At 46.1% G+C, this 19,757-nt stretch overlaps 1 protein-coding gene across 1 annotated transcript in view; it reads right to left on the minus strand.

Moving 5' to 3' along the window:
• Nucleotides 1-1,944: 1,944 nt before the first annotated feature.
• FKBP9 (FKBP prolyl isomerase 9) overlaps nucleotides 1,945-19,757 on the minus strand; it is a 58,872-nt gene continuing 41,059 nt past the window's right edge. Inside the window, exons 7-10 of the mRNA XM_075558206.1 lie at nucleotides 17,917-18,103; nucleotides 10,797-10,942; nucleotides 8,399-8,562; nucleotides 1,945-3,228 (exon numbers count right to left, since the gene is read on the minus strand). Of these exons, the coding sequence (XP_075414321.1) occupies nucleotides 3,052-3,228; nucleotides 8,399-8,562; nucleotides 10,797-10,942; nucleotides 17,917-18,103 (674 nt within the window). The 3' untranslated portion in view covers nucleotides 1,945-3,051. The remainder of the gene's footprint in view (nucleotides 3,229-8,398; nucleotides 8,563-10,796; nucleotides 10,943-17,916; nucleotides 18,104-19,757) is intronic.

The following is a 19,757-nucleotide window of genomic DNA, read 5'->3' on the forward strand; positions in this document are numbered from 1 at the left end:
CTTATGCAATCTGGACTGTGACACTGACCGCTGGCCCCATGAGGTAAAAGCACTCTTCCTACTTCCTCCCTGTGTTTACCATTTCCGTTCCTTGTCCTCCTCCCCAGTTTCTTCTGCCTTCTGAGTATTTTTTTTAAAACTAGTTTTATTGGCATACATTTCGCATATCGTACAATTTAATTATTCAATCCTATTAAGATTTGTGCAATCATCACCACAATAGATTTCAGAATGCTTTTTTTCTTGTACTTATTGCTTCCATCTCCCATCTTCCCCTGCCATCCCCTGCAATAATTATTTATCCAGTTACTGTCTCTACAGATTTTGCTATCCTGGATTTCATATACAGAAATCATACAAAATACAAACAGAAATCAAGCAAACAAACAAAAACTGTCAAGTGACTAGACAGAATATACAAAAACCTCAATTAATATTAAAAACGGAATCTTTTAAAATGGTTAAAAGGGAGACCAAATTATATATGACATTTGAACTTAACTACATCTGCCATAATCGACTCTCCAATGCCCTCTAGTAGGAAGGCTATTCAGATCCATGAGCCATGGTTTGAAGGTATCCACCTTTCTGTAAACTGTGTTCATAATTTAAGTTCTGATACCATTTCTTCCTTCAAATTTGGACTTGTATGATTTACAATCCTTTTATCACATAGGCTGCTGTGTTTCTTCCATGTGGACTTAGTGGATGCCTCACTGCTTGTTTTAGGACAAACCTTTCAGACCACAGATGCTATTCTCGTGGATAGGCGGGCACCGTCTGGCTTCTTCGCCACACTGTGGCACTCATCTCTCTGAGATCACTTCACGAGGGCATCAAGTAGGGCCATGCCACAAGAGCTAATTGTTCTGAGAAGAAGGCTAGAATTAAGTATGAGCCCAAATCCATCTATACATCTTACTCTGGTTTACTTTAGAGACACCATTATCATTTCATGACAGAGAACATAATAAATCATCTCCTTGGGAATTACCAACTTTTAAATCAGCAGCAAGCTATCCATCAGGCCATGTGCTGTGTGTGTGTGTGTGTGTGTGTGTGTGTGTGTGTGTAAGGTGCTCACCGCTGACTGAAAGGTTGGAAATTCAAGGTGCTTTAGTAAGTCTGATGATCTACTTCCCAAAAATCAGCCAAGGAAACCCTATGATGCACAGTTCTCCTCTGACACATGGGCGTGCCATGAATCAGAATCAACTTGACCATAACTGTATGGCTACATAGCCCTAGCGTGGTCATGATAGTACGGGTCTATGTACCTAGCATGGTTAAGGTAGAGCTATCTCTTCCCCACCCCCTCATGTACCAGTTCTCCCATTTCTCCCATTTTAACCCCGACCTTAGGGTCACTCTGACCTTGGTGCCCAACAGACGGACCTCTGAGAACTGTAGCACCTGCATTCCCTCCCCTCAGTCACTTGAGCCCTAGGAGCCAGTGGTAGTGGTCACAGTCACAGTAGGCTCACAGGAAGGATGGGGTATTCCCCACCCCCACCCCATGTTCCCTACTTCAGAGCTGGCTGGGCCCTTACTAGGCTCACATAGGGCCACGTGCTCACATCAAGTTCACACCTGTCACTCATTTGATCTCTTTCTCCACCCACTGTGAGGCCCTGGGTACTAACAGCTACCTGCTGTGGCTGGCCAACATCTCTGTCTCTGCTCCCTGAGGATTAGGCTGCCTGCATCTCTGGATGTTGTCCTTTCATTGGCTTCTCTTCCAACATCCCTTGTTTCCTTCCAGGAATCTGACCAATACACTCCCCTGTGTACAGTCCAGTGCACTGCTTCCAATTCACCGAAGTGCAGCCTGTCATTTCCAGCAGGGGGTGTGTGTGTGGGGGGGGGTGGGGGTGGTGGTGACTGCACGATGCCGCTTCGTAGGATCCTCCCCACCTTCAAATAAAATAACAACAAGCCAGAAGACAGAATTCAACATTTTATATCATAAAAAAAAAAATCCGTTTCCCAACATTTTTTGTTTCATGGAACGAGTGCACAGCATTTGCAGGGTTGCATCAGTACAAAATCATTTAAATTAGTCAAACAAAGCCGTTTGTTCAAAAGGAAATGCCCTGGATGACGTCAGGGGAAGTGGCACACCACTGTGGGCCAGGGGCCCGAGACAGCAGTGTGGAAACAGGCAGGCAGGGACTGTGGTCGCTTTCCAAAGACAGAGAGAGGTCTCAGCCTAATCCAGGTCACAAACAGCAGAAAATTGCCACTTGATTGATCTCAAAAGCAAGCCTTTGCAGATGGACACTGCAGGCCTGCCGGGTGCCATGGGCAGCCATCTAATGGGGCCCACTGAGGGTGAGAGGTGGGGGACCTTCCTACAGGACACAGTGAAATGAATAGGAAAGCGTCCTGTGACAATCTAGGGGGCAGCTGCTGAATCAAATTCTCTGCGCTGGTCTAAGACCTTCTTGGTTTGCTCCCCTGGTTTTCTGTCCAGGAGCTTCTTCCTAACCTCAAAGTCCCACTGCCCATCGGAGGACCAGCAGGGGGGGAGTCACTGGAAAAGCCGAACCTACCTGCCAGTGAGGGAGGCCGGGTGTCACCAGGTCATTGACAAAGGCTTTTTGTCACGGTTGCTTTTTGGGAATCGTGCCAATCATCCTTGCCCATCTGGAGAATTAAAAATACTAACAAGTTGTTTTTTTTTAAAGGGGCTGTCTTTACATAAATACCCTGGTCATTTCCCCCCTCTGTCCCACCCAAAATGGTTATAATTTGTTTTCCTTTCACTAACAAAGTGATCCAGAAGGCTCATAGGGCAGCGTGGCCTTTTCCATACCTGACAGGTCCCCCGCTAAGGCACTACACACTGGATTTGTTTATGACGACTACCCGTTGGCCTAAATTCTCACCGTGTGGGCCACCCCCACCCCGCTGTACACAGCAGGTACAGGGACCCATCTACCTGCTTGCTTGTTACTGATGCGCCCGCTGAGAGCCCCTCCCACTGCCCTGGCAACGTCCACCCGGTGGCTTGGTGTCAGGCCCTCCCGGGCACCACCGCCTGTGTGGAGGTTAGAGCTCATCGTGCTTGGTCTCCTGGTCTTTGAGTTTGAACTCCTCAGCCGTGACCTTGCCATCTCCGTTCCGGTCCTGGTTGGTGAACATGTTCTTCACGATCATCTCGGCATCAAAGCCAGGCGCGAGCTTGCCTTTCCCAGACGCCACCTGGGCGCGGATGTATTCTGAGAACTGGGGAGAGAGCAATCGTGCAATGTGAGGTACATGCATGCGGGGGGTGGGGGGTGGGGAAGGGGACAGGGTTGGATTTGTGATCTCCACTAACGCAACAGACACAATCTGGTGCCTCCCCACACCCCACACTGCCTTTTTTAACAGTGATATATATATATAATCTTGATAATTCTTTCTATTTATTTATTTAAATCATTTCATTGGGGGCTCTTACAGATGTTATAACAATCCATAAATCAATTACATCAAGCAAACTTGTGCATATGTTGCCATTATCATTTTCTTTTATCCTTTCATTGGTGCTCGCACGGCTCTTCTCACAATCCACACAGCCATTATGTCAAGCATATGTGTACATAGGTTGCCATCATCCTTTTCAAAACATTTTCTTTCTACTTGAGCCCCTGGTATCAGCTCCTTTTTTCCTCTCCCTCCCTCACGAATCCTTGAGAAATGAACAATTGCTATTATTTTTCTATCTTAGGGCTCAGAACAGACACGATCTTCTCGGGTTTTTTCTCCATCGTATGCCATGCCATTGCGGTAGGGTCGACGGGCTCCTGGCGACGTCCCATGTGCCTGAGTGGAAGGTGCTCACGGGGTTTTCAGAGGCTGATTTCTAGGACGTAAACCGCCAGCTCTGTCTCGTGAGGCACCTCTAGGTGGAGTCTAGCCTCTGAGCTTTAGGTTGGCAGCCAAGTGCATGAACTGTTCATCCTGTCCAGGGACTTTTCATCTCCATATGCGGGGTCAAAACTTCCAGATCCTGTAGGTCCCAGATAGTGGCTCTCTAAGCTGCTCATCTCTCCCCACCCTTCTTTCATTTCCCACCCAAGTCTGACCCCCTAACCATTCTGCCTTCTGATAACACTGCTGGGGCCACACAGTATTCATTTATAAACACAATAAATGCCTATGGCGTGTCTGCTGTCCACCAAGCACCAAGGATCAGAGATGGTTGGGATGGCTGCATCCACAAACAAACAGAACACAACACCCTGCCCCTGTAATGCTCAGATTCTAGTCGGGAGGGCGCAACAATGGAAAAGGACAGGATGGGTATGCAGAACCACACAGTGAAAGGTCATGGAATTTAGTTGCATAGAAATTGTTCAATGGAAACCTAATCTGTTATATAGACGTTCACTGAAAACACTAATAAATGGGGTTTTTTTGTTTTTTTTTAAGATCACGGGATTCTCCCAAGAACGTTTGGAAGCCCCCTGGCACGCTGTGTTAGAAAGGGAAACACTGCCAGAGCATGTGACTGTGCAGCCGTCATGTAGGAAGACCAAGAGCACAGCAGGCGACTGGGTTGAAGCACTGAGTTCAGGGTAAAACCTCAGTGAAAAGGGGACACTCGTAAAATGGTTTGAGGACACAAAGGAAGGAGCCAAGAAGTTAATCAAGGGACCCATTTGCCGAGCAGTGAATACAGCCTGTGAAAAGACCTGAGGTACACAGATCCCTGGCTTGTCCACAGAACAGCAAGGGGAGGGTGAGGCTGGGTGGAGACCTAGGGGGAGAGGCCTTAAGAAGGAGGTTACATTGCCCTTGATCAAGCCCCACCAGACCTCCTACACCCTCCTTGCCATTGATTTTAGATCACTTGCTGTTCCGCTGTCCCTGGGTTTTTAACACCCACTTCACTAAGAGGAATTACTGAAACCCAAATGAAGGCTGAGCATGATAGTGGGACAAGAGGAAGGAAAAGGAAATAGAGGAAAGAGCCAGGAGGTAAAGTGTATTTATAGAGGTCTAAATACAGGCATGTACATATGTAAATATATTTATATATGAGGATGGGGAAGTAGCATATACTTATAGGTTTAGTATTAGGGTAGCAGATGGACATTGGGCCTCCACTCAAGTTCTCCTTCAATGCAAGAACACGTTGTTCTATTAAACTGGCATTCCATGATGCTCACCTTCCCAACACGATTGCTGAAGACAAAGCAGATGAATAAGCAAATGTGGTGAAGAAAGATGATGGTACCGGGCTATCAAAAGGTATAATGTCTAATGTCTTAAAGACTTGAAGATAAAAAAGTGGTTATTTAGCTCAGAAGGAACAAAGCCCACATGGAAGAAGCACACTAGTATGTGTGATCACAAGGTGCCAAAGAGATCAGTTATCAGGCATCAAAGACAGAAAAATTTTATCATGATGTGCTCACTTTCCTGATATGATCGCTGAAGACAAATGGTTGCATAAGCAAATGTGGTGAAGAAAGCTGATAGTGCCTGGCTATCAAAAGATATAGCACCTGGGGTCTTAAAGGCTTGAAGATAAACAAGCAGCCAGTTAGCTGGGAAGCAACAAAGCCCACATGGAAGAAGCACACCAGCCTGTGTGATCATGAGGTGTCAATAGTATCAGGTATCAGGCATAAAAGGACAAAAAATCATATCATTGTGAATGAGGGGAGTGTGGAGTGGAGACCCAAAGACCATCTGTAGGCAACTGGGTTGCGGGCAGGAGATAAGCCAGTCAGGGTGCAGCATAGCACCACTGAAACATACAGCTTTCCTCTAGTTCTTTCATGCTTTCTCCTCCCCACTATCATGACCCCAATTTTACCATACAAATCCAGATAGAACAGAGCATGTACACTGGTACAGATAAGAGCTGGAAACACAGGGAATCCAGTACTGATAAACCCCTCAGGACCAATATTGAGAGTAGTCATACCAGGAGGGCAGGGGAAGGTGGGGGGGAGAAAGGAGGAACTGACCACGATGATCTACATGTAACCCCCTCCCAGGAGGATAGACACATTAAGTGGGTGAAGGGAAACATCGGTCAGTGTAAGACATGAAAAAGTAATAATAATTTATAAATAATCAAGGGTTCATGAGGAAGAGAGTGTGGCAGAGGGTAGGGAAAAATGAGAAGCTAATACCAAGGGCTCAAGTAGAAAATGTTTGGAGAATGATGATGGCAACAAACGTACAAATGTGCTTGACACAATGGATGGATGTATGGATTATGATAAGAGCTGGATGAGCTCCCAATAAAATGATTTAAAAACGGGGGGGTTACAATGAGCAGCTGTGAGAATTGGACAGGCCACTGTCAAGGCTTCAGAAAGATGGGACTGTGTGGGACTCTGGTGAGGAGGCACATGCCGATCCTGGCTGCTGTGTGGGGCATGGGGTGAAAGCTGGAAGGTTGGTAAAGAGGGAAATGCAGTCACCCGCTGAGGGGACAGGCAATAAATGAGGACGGTGTGAAGTGCAGATAAGAGAGCAGCAGTCCATTTCTGGATGCTTTTTCAAGGACAGTTCAAGAAGCAGGTCTTGGTAGACTTAAAACAGTTTGCTCTGAGTTACTAAACCTCAAGGTAAAGGTTGGCAGTTCAAACTCATCCAGCAGCACAGCGGAAGAAAGGCCTGGTGGCCTGGTCTTAGTTAAGAAAACTCTAGAACAATCCTACTCTGTAACACACAGGGTCACCATGGGTTGGGATTACTCAAGGACAACAGATCTGGTTTTGTTGGTGGGGAGGGTTATGAAAGAAAGAGTGGAAGCTAAGATTATGGGGTGCTGGCCTCTTGGAGGGTGGCCCTCTCATAAGGAGAATCTCCTTTCCCATCCTCACCTTCCTACTGACAGTGGCTTTCCACTGACCTTGGATGCACAAGACTCTGCACCTACCAGCCTTTGATATGCCAGTACGCTGCAACGTTGAGTGTGGCTGCATGAGTCTGAAGAGGGAGTTATGGACCAGTATCAGACTTATGGACCTGAGCTGGGCTGGGCTGGGACGCTTTCTTGATATAATTAATTCTTATTATAAAGCTTTTTCTTCTGCATAGATGAGTGTCACTGGAATTGTTTCTCTAGCCAACCCAGCCTAACACGAGGTCTGAGAGGAAGGGTGTCTTGGAAGTCACAGACAAAAAGAGTGCTGCCAGGGAGTCTGTCAGCTGTGCTGCAGTCCGAGGAGAACCAAGAACAGCTTTTGGGATTTGCAGTATGGCAGACACTAGCCACGTGGATAAGACCAAGTTCAATGGCATGGAGGGACAACTTCCCAACAGGAGTGAGTTTACAGAGAGAAGGGGGGCAAAGGAGTAAGAATGGAGTAAGATCTTGTAGGGATGGATACACAATATTATACAGTTGCCAACTTGTGTAAGTGAACTCTTGGATACATTATGGATTTAAATGGATAATAACACATTAATGTTAGTAACAAGTATTCCACACCAGTATGTTAATAATTGGAGAAACAATGAGTGGAAGGGGCAACCCCCCCCCCCACACACACACAAAGTCAAACTTGTTGGCTACCCCATGTGAGACAGAGTACAACTCTTCCCCAGGGTTTTGTTGGCTGCCCTCTTCCTCCTGAAGTGCCACCGAGTGGGTGTGAACGGCCAACCTCTCAATCAGTAATGGAACATAAACCATGTCACCACCCAGGGATCTGGGAGGAGGTGGGGGATATATGGGAGTACTGTCCTGTCCGATGAATTTTTCCATGAACTTTTAACTCCTCTAAAAAGAAGTCTATTCATTTAAAAGAGAGACAAAGAGGCAGACATCGGAGGGAGAGTAATTGGAAGCCAAGAGGACAGACGATTCTGAGAACTGCTGTAACAGGAGCTAAGAAGTGTTAAGAACTGGGTAGAGAAGCATTAAGAGAAGGGCAAATAATGGCATGCTTGCAGATGGGAGAAAACAATGAAGGAGAGGAAGGAAAGAGGGCTGGAGCGATGTCCCTGAATGAGCAGAGGCTGCAATTCACCAGGGCGCTGTCTGGACCAAACGCTCTCCTGGCCAATGCCGAGAGGGGGCATGGGGTGCAAAGGAGCAAGGCGGTGTATCCTGGCTCATCCCGCAGGGCAGCTCTGTGCCATTCCCTGTGCAGTTTCTTCTTTTGAAAGAGGGGATCTATGGTGGGCGGTCTGAACAAGATACTACCTGGGTCAATCCTTCACTCAGTGCAGGCACCCAGTGGGCACCAGTTCCTGGGAACTGAGTCTAATCCCTACACCTGTCAGAGGCTCAGTGCTACAGTGCTGTCTGTCACTGTCACAATTCGGGATAGCAGCCTTCCTCATTCTCTCTGAGTGGCTTCACATTCCAAACAGGCCCCTGGCTCCACGAGGGGATCTCCCTGGGCTCTTTCAGCCCCACTTCCCTTCGCAGGCCGATTACCTCTTCGAGGAGGACTTCTCCATTGCCATCCTTGTCAATTTCTTCAAAGAGGTTGGGTGACACCTCGTCATTCCAGATGAACATGTACCCGTCCGGCAGGCCCGCCACCAGCTCCAGCAGCTCAATGTCAAACACCAGCACAGCGCTGCCGGGCACTTCTCCATCTGACACGCCACAGAGGAGGAGGGAAGGCGGGGGAGACTGTCAGCACCCACAGCATGGCGGTCAGACCGTCTCAACCACCCACGCCACAACCCAGGGTGCCAGCTGCCTCCTGAGGAGACGCTGTTTCTTACGAAAGCAGGGACATGTAGGGAAGGCAAATACTGACTCAATAGTCATGACGTCAGCTTAGCCGTGGCTAAGGACTAGCGCAGCGTGTGCTGCACACAGAAAGGGCAGGTATCAGTTCAGGAAACGCTTGCTTCATTCTCTGTCAAAGGAACGGTGTCCCTGTCAGGACTGTGGACTGGTTCAAATGGGTTTGTTCAGTCCTGGCCAATGAGGTGAAATCAACATAGACCTGAATTTGTCAGATGTGGGTTTCACAGGATGGCGACCAGAATAGGAAAACTCCCAGACTCAGGTCCTAGAATGGAAGATCTAGAAGAGGCGTGAGGCCTTTAGGAGCCTGCTATGGGAGCCTGCGTTAATGCCAGGGCTGTGAGAGTGAAAAGATTTGAAGTAGCACACCTGGCTGCCACCTCTGATTGGGCACCGTTGTTTCTGACTCTGCTGGTCCAGAGACGTGGCTGCTGTGAAATATGCATGCTGCCTTTGTTTTCTAAGAGGGAGATTTACGTTCTTGCCGGGTGCTGATCTGTAATTTCTCTGGCGTGATGATCACTCCAGCACACCCACATCCAAACTCAAGCCTGGTACGATTGAGCCGGGAAGGACTGGCGGAAAGCCCTGGTACATTTATACAAGGGAGATTTAACAAGGGTGTGGAAAGTGGAATGAAAAGAAACTGGACTTTTTCCACAAGATTTTTTACAGCCCCTCAGATATATTAAGTGTCTGTTTATATGGAGTATAAACTGAGGAGATAGACTAATTCTTTGCCACGTGTCTTAATGAAAACAGCCTGATAATCACTAGGATAGACTACAATGGTAAAACTTCTTAATAAATCTAACAGCAGAACTTTAAGAATAGTACCTTAATAGGATGACTAGAGACCCATATAGGAGGGGCATTCAAAAAGTTCATGGAAAATGGAATAAAAAGAAGTAGGATTTTTCCACAAATTTTTAAGCTCCCTCCTATATAGTAGGATACAAATGAAGTTATATATATGTATGTGAATATGAAATTGTAATGGATATTAACTTAATATTTTAATTATATTAAAACTTATATATTACATACAATAAATTATATAATTATTTACAATATAACCAAATAAAACTCCAGGCATCGAGTCAATTCTGACTGATACTGACTGCATAGGTTTAACAGAACTACTCTACAGGGTTACTGACGCTGTCAATCTTTGTGGAAACAGATTTTAAATATTTATTTATATTCAGATTTATAATATAATTTAAATTTATAACATAAACTTGTCATATTTATATTTATTTGAATTTATCATATAAATCATATTCATAAGCCATCACATCACAATGATAAATTATCATATTCATGTTTATAATATAAACATTTATATACTTATAAATATTAACTCATCACATTTATGTAATATAAACTACACTTATCATTTCTGGTTTTGTTATACTCATAAATATAAACGAACAAAAAAGTCTTAAAGGGCACACAACATGATTTTTAATAGGTTTCTTCTGGGATTGGCATATGTTGGTTTTTATAGTTACTTGAGAAGAGGAAGGCCCAAGTACAAACTGCCTTCATCATCTGGGCCTTTCCTCTGCCTCCACTTCCAGAGCAGTATGGGAGGAAGGGATTCAGGAATCCCTGGGGGAAGGGTTCACCCTGGCCTTGGTGACAAAAACATTCAAAGAATCTTTTAAGTAAAAGATTTTATTTTAAGAGTATGAAAAAACTTTTGTTGGAGAGCTCACTGGCTCAGGAGGACAGCCAAGGCCTGGGCAGCCAGCTCTCCCAGAAGGCAGTTCGAGGGACATGCTCTGGGCTCCCTGCTAACTCACCTAGAACCTCCCCCAGTCAGGGGCTTAAAGGTCCCAAAGTTCTTTCACCAAAGCCCCTTCTTTCTCAGCAGGGTAGTGGGGGTACTAATGTGGCTACTCAGAATTCACTGAAGTCTTTCCACAAAAATGCGAAATAGTCAAAACTACAAACTCAGTTGGTTTTAAGTGAAACAAATATATTATGGCTGTCAACTGAGTACCCTCCAAAAGGACAAAATTCAGATGGTGAAAGCGTCCCAACACTGTTGGTCCTGCCTCTTACTCACCTACTCCAGCCTCCCCGTAGCCCAGATGGGGCGGGATGATCACCGTTCGTTTCTCTCCAACGCACATCTCTCGGAGACCCATATCCATTCCCAACACAACTTGTCCGGATCCCAAAACGATATTATACGTTTTGCCTAAATTCCACCTGAAAATGAAAAAGACTGCCTGATGAGGTCCCCAGCCCACCAGGCTTGAGAGTGTTCCCATGAAAAGAGCATAAGGCCCCTGCTATGGCCTTTCTGCCAACGTGCATTATGAGCAGCACCCTACACAGTAATCAGCCTGTCCTCTCCCCAGGTGTCAAGTTCATGACAGTCCAGGAAAGGTCCAACGTCCAGTGTGTGAGGCAGAATGGAACAGGATCCTTCTCTGTAAAGCACTTTATCGGGGGATATTTGGCAAAACTTGAGTAGAGTTTGAGGACTAGGTGGTAGTGCTGGACCAATATCAATAAAGAGAAAAAAAAAGAAGTTTTCAAGGATTTAATTGTATTTGGTTTTACAATCCATGCTCAAGAAATCAAATGGTGTGTTGCACTGAACACAGCTACAGCATAGGACCTCTTCAAAGTGTGAAGGGGCGAGACAGTCACTTGGAGGAGCAAGATGCGCGTGACTAACGCACACAAGGCAAGGCATGTCAACCACCTCCTATGCATTTAAAAGCTGAACACTGAATAAGAAGACTGAAGAGAAACTGCGGCATTTGACTTACGGTGTTGGTGAAGAGTGTTAAATATTGCATGGACTGCCAGAACAATGAACAAATCAGTCTTGGAGGAACTATAGGCAGAATGCTCGCCAGAAGCAAGGATGGCAAGGCATCATCTCACATACTCCGGACATGTTATCAGGAGAGATTGGTCTTTGGAAAGGGGCAGAAGAGCAGAGGAAACCCCTCAATGTAGTTTCCAGCTAAAAAAGCGGAAGACCCTTAATGAGATAGACTCACTCCGTGGCTGCAACAACGTTCTCACAGATAACAACCATTGTAAGGGCCGTACAAGACTAGACAGTGCTTCATTGTGGTATGCGTGAGGTTGCTATACATTAGAAAGGACTCTACAGCACCCGACAACGACGTAACCTCCTGAGTTTCATGGTTATGTTGAGATAGGGTAAGGTGTTAAAGGTTGACCTTCATTAGTAGTTCACCAGGCCTTTCTTCCTAGTCTGTTTTGGTCTGGACAACCCTCTACGAGTGACCCCGCCCACTATGAGTGACCTGGCGGTGTCTGAAATAACAGTGGCATAGCTTGCAGTGTCACAGACTCTCAAATGGACAGAACGGAGGAGAATGGTTGTTTTTAAATAAAATATGCACAATGAAGTATTCAGTGGAAATGTGGCATCGTGCTGGTAACATGTTCTTCAATGATATAGGGTAAAACATTTTTTTTGCACTGGTCTTATAAAATCTGAATTTATTTCAGAGATTAATTTACCCAATGTTCTGGTCATGGATTTTCACAAGAATTTTTAAAATTTAGAGGCTGGGGCAGGGGCAGAGTCCCCAATAAGCCAGGTTAGTGCTGCTCTACTTGTGCTGCTTTCTCTTATTTAAATCATTTAAAACTCTTATCACAATCCATACATCCATCCATTGTGTCAACCACATTAGTATATATGTATATATTTGTATATTCTCAAAACATTTGCTTTCTACTTGAGCCCTTGGTATCAGCTCATTCCCCCCCTCCCTCCCCATTCCTCTCTCCTTCGTGAACCCTTGATAATTTATAAATTATTATTATTATTTTTCAAGCCTTGCACTGTCTAATGTCTCCCTTTACCCCTTGTCTGTTGTCCACCCCCCTGGGAGGCAGTTATAGGTAGGTCATTGTGATCGGTTCCCCGCTTTTCCCTCTACCTCCCCCTTACCCTCCTGGTATGGCTACTCTCAATATTGGTCCCAAGGAGTTTATGTGTCCTGTATTCCCTGTGTTTCCAGCTCTTATCTGTATCCTTGTACATGCTCTGGTCTATCCAGATTTGTAAGGTAAAATTAGGGTCATGACAGTGGGGGTGGGGGGTGTGGGGAGAAGGAAGCATTAAAGAACCAGAGGAAAGCTGCATGTTTCATCGGTGCTATACTGCACCCTGACTGGTCTGTCTTCTCACCCACAACCCTTCTGTAAGGGGTTGTCCAATTGCTTATAAACTGACTTTGGGCCTCTACTCTGCATGCTGCTCCTCATTCACATTATGATTTTTTGCTCTGGGTCTTTGATGCCTGATACCTGATTCCATCGACACCTCATGATCACACAGGTTAGTGCGCTTCTTCCATGTGGGCTTTGCTGCTTCTGAGCTAGATGGCCGCTTGTTTATCTTCAAGCCTTTAAGACCCCAAATGCTATATCTTTTGTTAGCCGGGCACCATCAGCTTTCTTCACCACATTTGCTTATGCACCCGCTTTGTCTTCAGCGATCATGTTGGGAAGGAGAGCATCTCAGAGTGCCAGATTATTAGAACAAGGTGTTCTTGTGTTGAGGGAGTACTTGAGTAGAGGCCCAATGTCCACCTGCTTCTTTAATACTAAACCTATAAATATATGTACTTATATAAATATATTTGTATATGTACACTCCTATATTTAGATCTCTATACATGCCCTTTGCCTCCTAGTTTTTTCCTCTATTTCCTTTTACTTCCCTCTTGTCCCACTATTATGTTCAGCCTTCATTTGGGTTTCAGTTATTCCTCTCGATTATATTGTCCTTGATCAAGCCCTACCAGACCTCCTACACCCTCCTCACCATTTATTTTTAGTCACATGCTATTCCCCTGTCCCTGGGTTTGTTAATACCCACTTCCTTTCCCTTGCTTCCCGCTCTCCCATGTCCTCCCAAACTGTCATCCCCTTGTTCTCCCTTTGGCTTGTTGATCTCGCCTATCCCACCCAGACAGACACGCGGTGACAACAATATGCACAAACACAAGACTGAGCACAACAAAGCAACATTAGAAAATAAAACAATAGCTACACCAACAACAAAGGCAACAACAACAAAAAAAAGAAAAGCCTATAAATAGTTCAATATCTATTTGTTGTCCTTTATGAGTGTTTTCCAGTCAAGTCTAATGGGGCGCCACACCCTGACCCCACATCTATTTTTGGTGTTCCCTGGGGACTTCATTGCTCTGCTCCCCTCGCTGCCCTGTTGCAAGCCCCCAGCGTCTCACCTCAGTGTGATGGGGTCAGGGCGGGCACAATTCCAGCTGTGTGTCTCCAGTGTTGTCCCCCTGTGGTGCTACGGGGCAGTGAGGAATGTCTCATGGTGGGGCCGGCCCTTTGGTTCTCTCTATGCATTGGCTGCTCGCAGCAGGAGTAGTGCCCACTCTTTTCCTGCCCCCTCGTTTACTCCCATGCACTCTGACCAGACACGTCCCTCTCCTTGAGCTGTAGCTTCAGTGCTGTCCTCTGAAATGAATTCTTCTGGGGGGAGGGGTACTTGTGCTACTTTCTCATCTGTAGTGAACAACTTCACATGGGGAGAAAACATCTAAAACTGCCCACTGCAGTTCAGTAAGTAAACTCAAGTAAACCTGTGCTTACCTCCCTTACAGGATAGTCTGCCCGTCAGGGACGTTAAATTTGAAGAGGTCTTGATTTTGTAGGAAGGTGCTGTGGGTTTGCTGTGGGGAGAATCAGGTGCCAGCCCTACTCACGAGAATCTTTTATGGGGTGAAAAAAATGTAGACTGTTGACTACAGATTCATAATTAAGCATCAGTTGGCCCATGCTTACCTTGCCTACTGTGGGTAACGCAACACTGACCGGGGTTTTGGATTCAACAAATCTGAGTTTGAATCTTACTTCAGGCCTTTACTTGGACACGGGGAAAGGAAATCTTTCAGCGCCAGTTTACTCGTCCGTAAAGTGGAAATAATAAAACTTGCTCACCGCAGTGTTCTGAAGGGTCAATAATAAAATGATACACTGATCAAGTGCAGAGCAAGAGTCATAAATGGATGGCCAAGGGAGTATTGAGTACTTGTAGCAGCCTGTGCCTCTGGGGAAGTAACTGAGTTTAACGAGGACCATCGTTTCCATAATTCCCGATCTCCATGGTCCCCAAGGGACCCACACTCAGTCACTACTGAAAGCAAACCTCGGGGATTTCTATCACTTCGGAAGGGCAGCCCACAAACACAGTCCATGTCCAAAAAACAAGGCCCCGTGGTGTCTGGAGCCCCTAATGTCCACCACTGGGAAATGACAGGAAGTGGGAGTGACCGGTCTGGTGGGATACCTTCTTCCCAGCCTTCCCCAAAGCCTGGACTTCCAGAAGCTGCTTCCCAGGACCAGGCTGGTTTTCTGGGGACAGCAAACCAAAACAAGGTTTGCAATTGTCCTACCTGGGGCAAAGCGTAAACAACGCCAGCCCTGGCACAGGGTGTCTCTTTGGCCAGTGCCTGAAAGCGGGCGCCCTCCTTTGCTCCCCCCAAACTCTCCCCCCCACACACACAATCCTGGCTTTGTCTGCAGTACAGAGGCCCTCACACGGCCTGTGCCCGGGCACTGGCCACCAGGACCTCCCTTGGGACTACTGAATTTCAGTCTTACTTAATAGTAAAGAACTCATTTAGTTACCAAATCATTTATTTCTCCTTCCCCGGACCAGTATAAACACACACACACAAAACATGCAAATAGTTTGTTTGCATGTCTCCTCGCTGAAAACATCACTCTTTGTTTTTCCGCGGCGTCTTCCATCTATTTTTATCGGTGGATCTGGCCGTTTTTCTCCGCAGACATTCTCTCCTTATTCCTCCTGTGCTCTTCCCAGCTTCCTGTTCCCTCTAGGCTTCCTGCTTCCTTGTCTGCACCTCGCCCTCTCTGGCTTCCAGCCCACGCGCCTGTCCATTCTCGGCCCGAGATTGGTTAGCCCCGGGGCTCTTCCGCAGCGGTCCTGGCCCCGCACACCGGGAGGCAGGCGCTGCCATGTTTGCCATGATTTGGAAGAACCAACAGGGGCACCTGTGCGATGTCGGACAGATGCCTCTCAAGTTCCAAATGGGGTCCCCGGTAGAGAAAGGAGTCCAGCATCACTTGGCTCCAGATGTCACACAAAAATGCTGTGTTGGCAAAATGTTGTGTTACACAGCGTGCCTTTTCACAATGAAAGAAACGTGCTGTGGATCCAACACACCCGTCCCCCATGGGAAGCATTTGTGGAGTCCACTGGTAGGAACTCCTTTGCTCTTTCCAGCCACCCCACCATGGCCCCTTCATACCTGCCTTAGGAGTCCCTACGAGGAGCAACGACAACGGCAGGGCAGCAAACCACGGACCTCCTAGAGAATTGGCGGTCTGGGCGCTATTTTCACAAGCCCAGGTTCACTTGCCCCTCAAAACCACTCTGGGTTATGCTTCTTCCCCACCGCACTCCACACGTTTTTAAAAACTAGTGACTGGGCTTTCCCCGCAAGATTTGCTGTAACTCAATTAAGCACACAGGCACACTCACGCACGCACCGGGTGCCATTGATTCCAACTCAGAGTGCCACTACAGGGCAGGGCAGAGCTGCCTCACCGTGTTTCCACGGCTGAAATCCTTACAGACGCACACTGCCACATCTTGCTCCCAGGGAGCCAGCCGCTGGTGAGTGCTGACCACTGACCTTCCAGTGAGCAGCCAAGCATTCTTACCGCGGCACCACAAAAACGGTAGGGGATAGCAATATAAAGAAAGCCTGAGAGGGTTCTTTACCAACAAAAAGAAGATTCTATTAATTTGTGGGCACGTTTGAAGATTCGAATTCACGAAAGGCAAGCTTCTTTTATATCATAGTAAGTTTAAATGGTTGGTTCCCAGTGAATATATTTTCAGAATATATTTTCAGCCAACTAACATTTATCAAACGTTCCCTCGGTGTGACACTCGATGCTAAGTGTAGGGAATAAAAAGATGAATAAATACATTCTGGGTCTTTCAAACTATTCGGGTCGGTAACAGAGCTAGAAACAAAATTAGAAAACAAATACAGGCAGTAAAATGGGTTAGGGGCGTGTACACCAATCTTCATTGCAATATTGTTCAATGGCCTCAAGGTAGAAAAAGGCTCAGTGTCTACCAATGAAGGAACAAATCAACAAAAAGGTGATATGTATGTATAACGAAACATTGCACTCTAAAAAGGGAATGAAGTGCCAATAAATGTTACAATGTGAATGACCCCTGAGGACAATGTGCTATGAGGAAACGGTATGCCCCGTATGACTCCGCTGATGGAGCACATTTGGAACAGACAAGCACAGGGAGAGACGTGGGTTGGTGGCTGTCAGGGTGTGGGAGGGCGGGGAGGGGACTCTCAAACGGGCACACATTGGTTTGGTGAAAGTCAAATACCTCATTCTCTTTTTGTTTTCATCACTGCTACCACCTTTTATTATAATCAGTTCTTTATAAATCTGAGCTATATTTGTCTTCAAGGATTGGCAGAAGATGATAACAACAGCCAATTATGCACTATCTACAGCACCGGATACAGTACATAGCACTGCAGATAAGACGTATGCAAAACAGGATGGTCTTAAGTATGGTTCTTCATAAGCTGAACATACTGTAATTTGAGGACTTCATGTATATATTTTATCTTGGGGGGTTTGGGGGATGTTATGAGGTTATCAAAGTGTAATAAGTGATTCTCATAAAAAATAAAAATTAACTAAGGTATATATATATATATATGTATATGACAAAACATTTGCCATTTTAATAATTTTTACGTGTACAATTCAGTGACATTAATTACATTCAACATGTTGTGGAATCATCACCTGTACCTGTTTCTATTTGTTTTTCTCACCCTTAATTGAAACTTGCTGTCCCTGTGGGTTCATTTTTTAAAAGAGAAGTTATTTGAAGAGATCAGATTTTTCAGAAACACAATTTTCATGGGGTGAGCAGCAGCCCGAAGCAGAGGAAATCACGAATAGGAAACTCTTCAACTAATGGGCCTGGGCAGGGGTGAAGGCTTAACCCTCCTAGTGGGGAAGGAAGGGTGACCAGAAAAGCTCTTATTCAACACTTCCTGAGAAGAAGAGAAGAATTAAGGGGCCACATCAATTCTTCCCGCCCAGCTCCCACACTGCTCCCGAGTGAGCCTTACGTGGAGTCCAGCAGAGTCCCGTCCAGTAGGGAGGCATTGTAGTGATATTTGAGGTAGTCCCCTTTCTTACTCAGCACTGAGCAGTCGGAGGGCTTAGAGTGGGAGGTGATGCTGATGGAGTCCGAGGGGTTGTGGAAGTCGATCACGTGGATGTCAAACACCAGCACAGCTGAGCCAGGGATGTTCCCTAAAAGGACAGACACGGTGAATCAATGACCAAAGCCTCCAAGCAGTAGCGTCTATGTCTCCCTATACCATTCCTCACATCCCCAGCCAGCAACGTGCAGACCCAGATACACATTCCTACGGAACACTGGGCAAGTGGAGCTGGACGAGTCTTTCTTCAGGGTTACCTGGTCTTGTTTTACAAGCAGGGTGCAAATTTGTCCAGGGTTTCCCAGACAGTTAGGAACACAGTATGAACTACAATTCACGACAAGGGAATCCACCTCATGGAATCATTGAGCCTGAACACTTCCTGGCTAAATCCATCACCAATGAGGCAACCCAGCCTCAGTCAAATTAAAGTTCACCTGGCAGAGGTAAAAGGTGGAAGAGAAAATAATCTGCAGAGTGAAAATCCATCCCTGTGCCCTACCGTTGTGCAAGGGGGAAAAAATCAACCAATTTCACAAGGGAGAAAAGCTACCCAAGAGTGGCACACACGAGTACACTCCTTGAGATAGTTAGTTTATTGTGCCAACCTGGCCTGTAAACACATGAAGGGCGGAGCGACCAGGGTGCAGCTGCCTTAGCCAGTTCCCTGCTTCAACTGCCAAGGCTCACTTCCTGCAAGACATCCCTGAGGAGAAGACGCATGGGCCTACCCCGATGCAGCCCTGGGTTCTGGAGCAGCCGTGTGGAGACCCCTGCCAGTGCTGAGATGCTTACACATTCACTGACTCAGCTTTCCTCCTGCAGTCGGCATCATTGCATGCCTTTTGTGAGATGTTGGAGGACTTTGTGGATTGGTGTTGGACATATGGGCTAATGTTGGACTTGTGGGCTTATGTAGCACTGGGTTGGGATGTTTTTTTGATGTACACTTAACCTTTATATAAAACTCTTATATATATGACTTTCTGTGGATTACTCTAATGTACCCAGACTAACACACTCCTCCAAGTTCAGAGTGTCTTTACAATACATCCTTTTTCCTACACAAAACCATTACCATATATACTTGAGTATATACCTACGTGAATATATAAGCAGAGGCACCTCGAGTATTTACGGTTGGCTTATACTTGAGCATATACGGTAATATGCTTTTCTGTGACCTTAAAATTGGAAACTGGTGTCTTCCTCGTGAATAATGTTTACGGTTTACAAGGATCTTTTCACGATATTCTCTCATCCCATCCTTGCAGCATTGTTGTGTGAGGTCAGAATTGCCATCCATCTGGACCTACAACCTTCCAGCAATTTAACAACTGCTTTTCAGGGGGTGGGGGTGGCGGTAGGGGAGAGACCTTGAAGAAAAGCTTCAGTTGTGGAGCACTCCCCCAGACCATTCCAGAAAAGCTGCTGTCTGTGGTGGGGAGTTGGCGACCCTGCACCACAGGATCAGATCCCTGTGCTTTAGGTTTCTCCCCGGCTTCCAGGTGGCCTCCATGTGGATGCGACTTCCAACCTTCCCATTAACAACTTGCCTCACCCAGGGAAACCATTTCAGAAAAGACCAATGTAAAAAAACAAAGAAAAAGAAAATGTTTACGTAGTGTTCCTTAGAATCAAAGATGTATAATATTAGCAGCACAACAAATCAGATGATATAATTTGCTTAAAGAAACAACACAGCTATCGGCAGAATTCACAGAGAGATGTAGGAACACCGTCTG

The sequence above is a fragment of the Tenrec ecaudatus genome, chromosome 9, assembly GCF_050624435.1.
Source record: "Tenrec ecaudatus isolate mTenEca1 chromosome 9, mTenEca1.hap1, whole genome shotgun sequence".
Classification (NCBI taxonomy): Eukaryota; Metazoa; Chordata; class Mammalia; order Afrosoricida; family Tenrecidae; genus Tenrec; species Tenrec ecaudatus.